Raw genomic sequence first — 1,858 nt, 5'->3', positions numbered from 1 at the left:
AAATGTTTCAATCTGTGAAGAGTGACCGATCTGATTAAACCATGAAAACAGACTTCTATTGTGATTTTAGAGTCTGATATTAACATTGTTTCTCCACCTAGGAAATTGTACTGCAACCATCACCCTAGACCCTGGGTACATGCAGAAAATCAGCGGAACATACAATACATGGAGGAGACATCGTTATTCTTGAGAGGTACAAAACTTCTGCCTTATCCCATGTCAGATTCCAACATAAGTGACTTCACCAACCCCTCCACCTTCATCCTGCTGGGCATTCCTGGCCTAGAGATGGCCCATGTCTGGATCGCCATCCCCTTCTGTGCCGTGTACGCCATCGCCATCTTGGGGAACCTCACCATCCTGTTCATTGTGAAGACAGAGAGAAGCCTCCATGAGCCCATGTACTATTTCGTCTGCATGCTGGCCATCAGCGATCTTGTCCTGTCCTCATCCATCCTGCCCAAAATACTGAGCATCTTCTGGTTCAATTCCAGGGAGATAAATTTCACAACTTGTCTCACCCAAATGTACTTCATTCATTGCTTCACAGTGATGGGGTCTGGGATTTTTGTGGCCATGGCTTATGATCGCTACGTGGCCATCTGCCATCCCCTGAGACATTCCACCATCCTGACAAACTGGGTGGTGGCCAAGCTTGGCCTGGTCGTGGTGCTGCGCAGCATAATACTCATTCTGCCCCATCCCTTGCTGGCAAGGCAGTGGCCGTATTGCAGAACCAACATCATCCCCCACTCGTACTGCGAGCACATGTCTGTGGTGAAGCTGGCCTGTGCTGACATCCGTGTCAGTAGTTACTACGGCCTCTCTGTCGCATTCCTGGTAATTGGTGCGGACGTGTTTTTTATCACTGTGTCCTATACCCAGATCCTCAGGGCCATCTTCAGACTCTCCACCAAGGACGCCCGGCTCAAGACTTTTGGGACCTGCAGCTCCCACCTCTGTGTCATTTTAGCTTCTTATATCCCTGCTCTCTTCTCCTTCCTCACACACCGATTTGGCCAAAATGTGCCCCTGTATTTCCATGTTCTTGTCGCCAACGTGTACATCCTGGTGCCCCCCATGCTAAACCCCATCATCTATGGCATGAGGACCAAACAGATCCGGGACAGGCTGCTCCACCTCTTTACTGATAAAGGCAACTAAAGTATTCTTCTTATCTTGGGATATCAGACTGATCTGCACAGTTAGCCAACTTGGCTCTCTCTCCTGAATCACTTAATGGATGATCGGAGAGACAATAAACCCAACACTGACCTGATTGTTCTGGGCCAGCAGGACAAACTGAGGAACGTACACTTCACTGGGCTGCCTCCTTTCTAATTATAGACCCCCCCAAAAAAACCCTTTGCCCCATCCCGTCTCCTAAGGTTGCTTCCTTGCTCTGTTCCTTCTGTCTAAAGCCTCATCCATGTCCCTTGCTCTTCTCTTCTCCTTCCCTGTTGCTCATTTAGTTTTGTTTAGCTCGCCTCCCACTAGATGCCAGAGAGGCATTTCAACTTCATAACAGCTGCTCCTGCTCAGGCTCTTGAACATGTTAGTTGTTGGTAAATAATTTAGCAGTTAGCTGCCAGGAAGACTGTCTATAATCCCTATAAAAAGAATTGAAATTAAATAAATAAGAGGTCCACTAATCTGTACTATTAGTATGATCTGACATCTTGTGACAAGTCATTTAAAGACACTGGTTACGTATAGTATTTGAGGCTATATCTTCACTGTATATTTTTCTGGGATATCTCTGGTATCCCAGAAAAAAACCACCACATCCAGGGAATGTATGTGCTCTTCCATTTGCTTTTTTTGCAGAAGTGCAAACGTGCTCTTTCAGAAGCCC

At 46.8% G+C, this 1,858-nt stretch overlaps 1 protein-coding gene across 2 annotated transcripts; it reads left to right on the top strand.

The window, feature by feature from the left end:
- LOC142827785 (olfactory receptor 52M1-like) lies at nucleotides 1-1,639 on the top strand. 2 transcript variants are annotated; one of them, XM_075923559.1, is made up of 2 exons: nucleotides 1-1,130; nucleotides 1,603-1,639. In XM_075923559.1, exons 1-2 carry the CDS (start codon nucleotides 169-171, stop codon nucleotides 1,637-1,639), a joined length of 999 nt encoding a protein of 332 aa, XP_075779674.1. In that variant the 5' UTR covers nucleotides 1-168. The 2 variants fall into 2 exon arrangements, with proteins under 2 accessions (XP_075779674.1, XP_075779665.1); XM_075923550.1 differs by lacking the exon at nucleotides 1,603-1,639 and having other exon boundaries at nucleotides 1-1,422.
- The last annotated feature ends 219 nt before the right edge of the window (nucleotides 1,640-1,858 follow it).

This window comes from Pelodiscus sinensis, chromosome 1 (genome assembly GCF_049634645.1).
Source record: "Pelodiscus sinensis isolate JC-2024 chromosome 1, ASM4963464v1, whole genome shotgun sequence".
In the NCBI taxonomy this organism is placed as follows: Eukaryota; Metazoa; Chordata; order Testudines; family Trionychidae; genus Pelodiscus; species Pelodiscus sinensis.
Note: the sequence above shows the minus strand (reverse complement) of the source record. Positions and strands in the feature narration are given on the sequence as shown.

Bases quoted from the DNA above. Each gene is read 5' to 3' on its own strand.
- LOC142827785 (XM_075923559.1), top strand. From the start codon at position 169: ATGGAGGAGACATCGTTATTCTTGAGAGGTACAAAACTTCTGCCTTAT. The intron at 1,131-1,602 runs CAGGCTGCTCCA...GCCAGGAAGACT, and splicing joins AGGACCAAACAGATCCGGGA to GTCTATAATCCCTATAAAAA.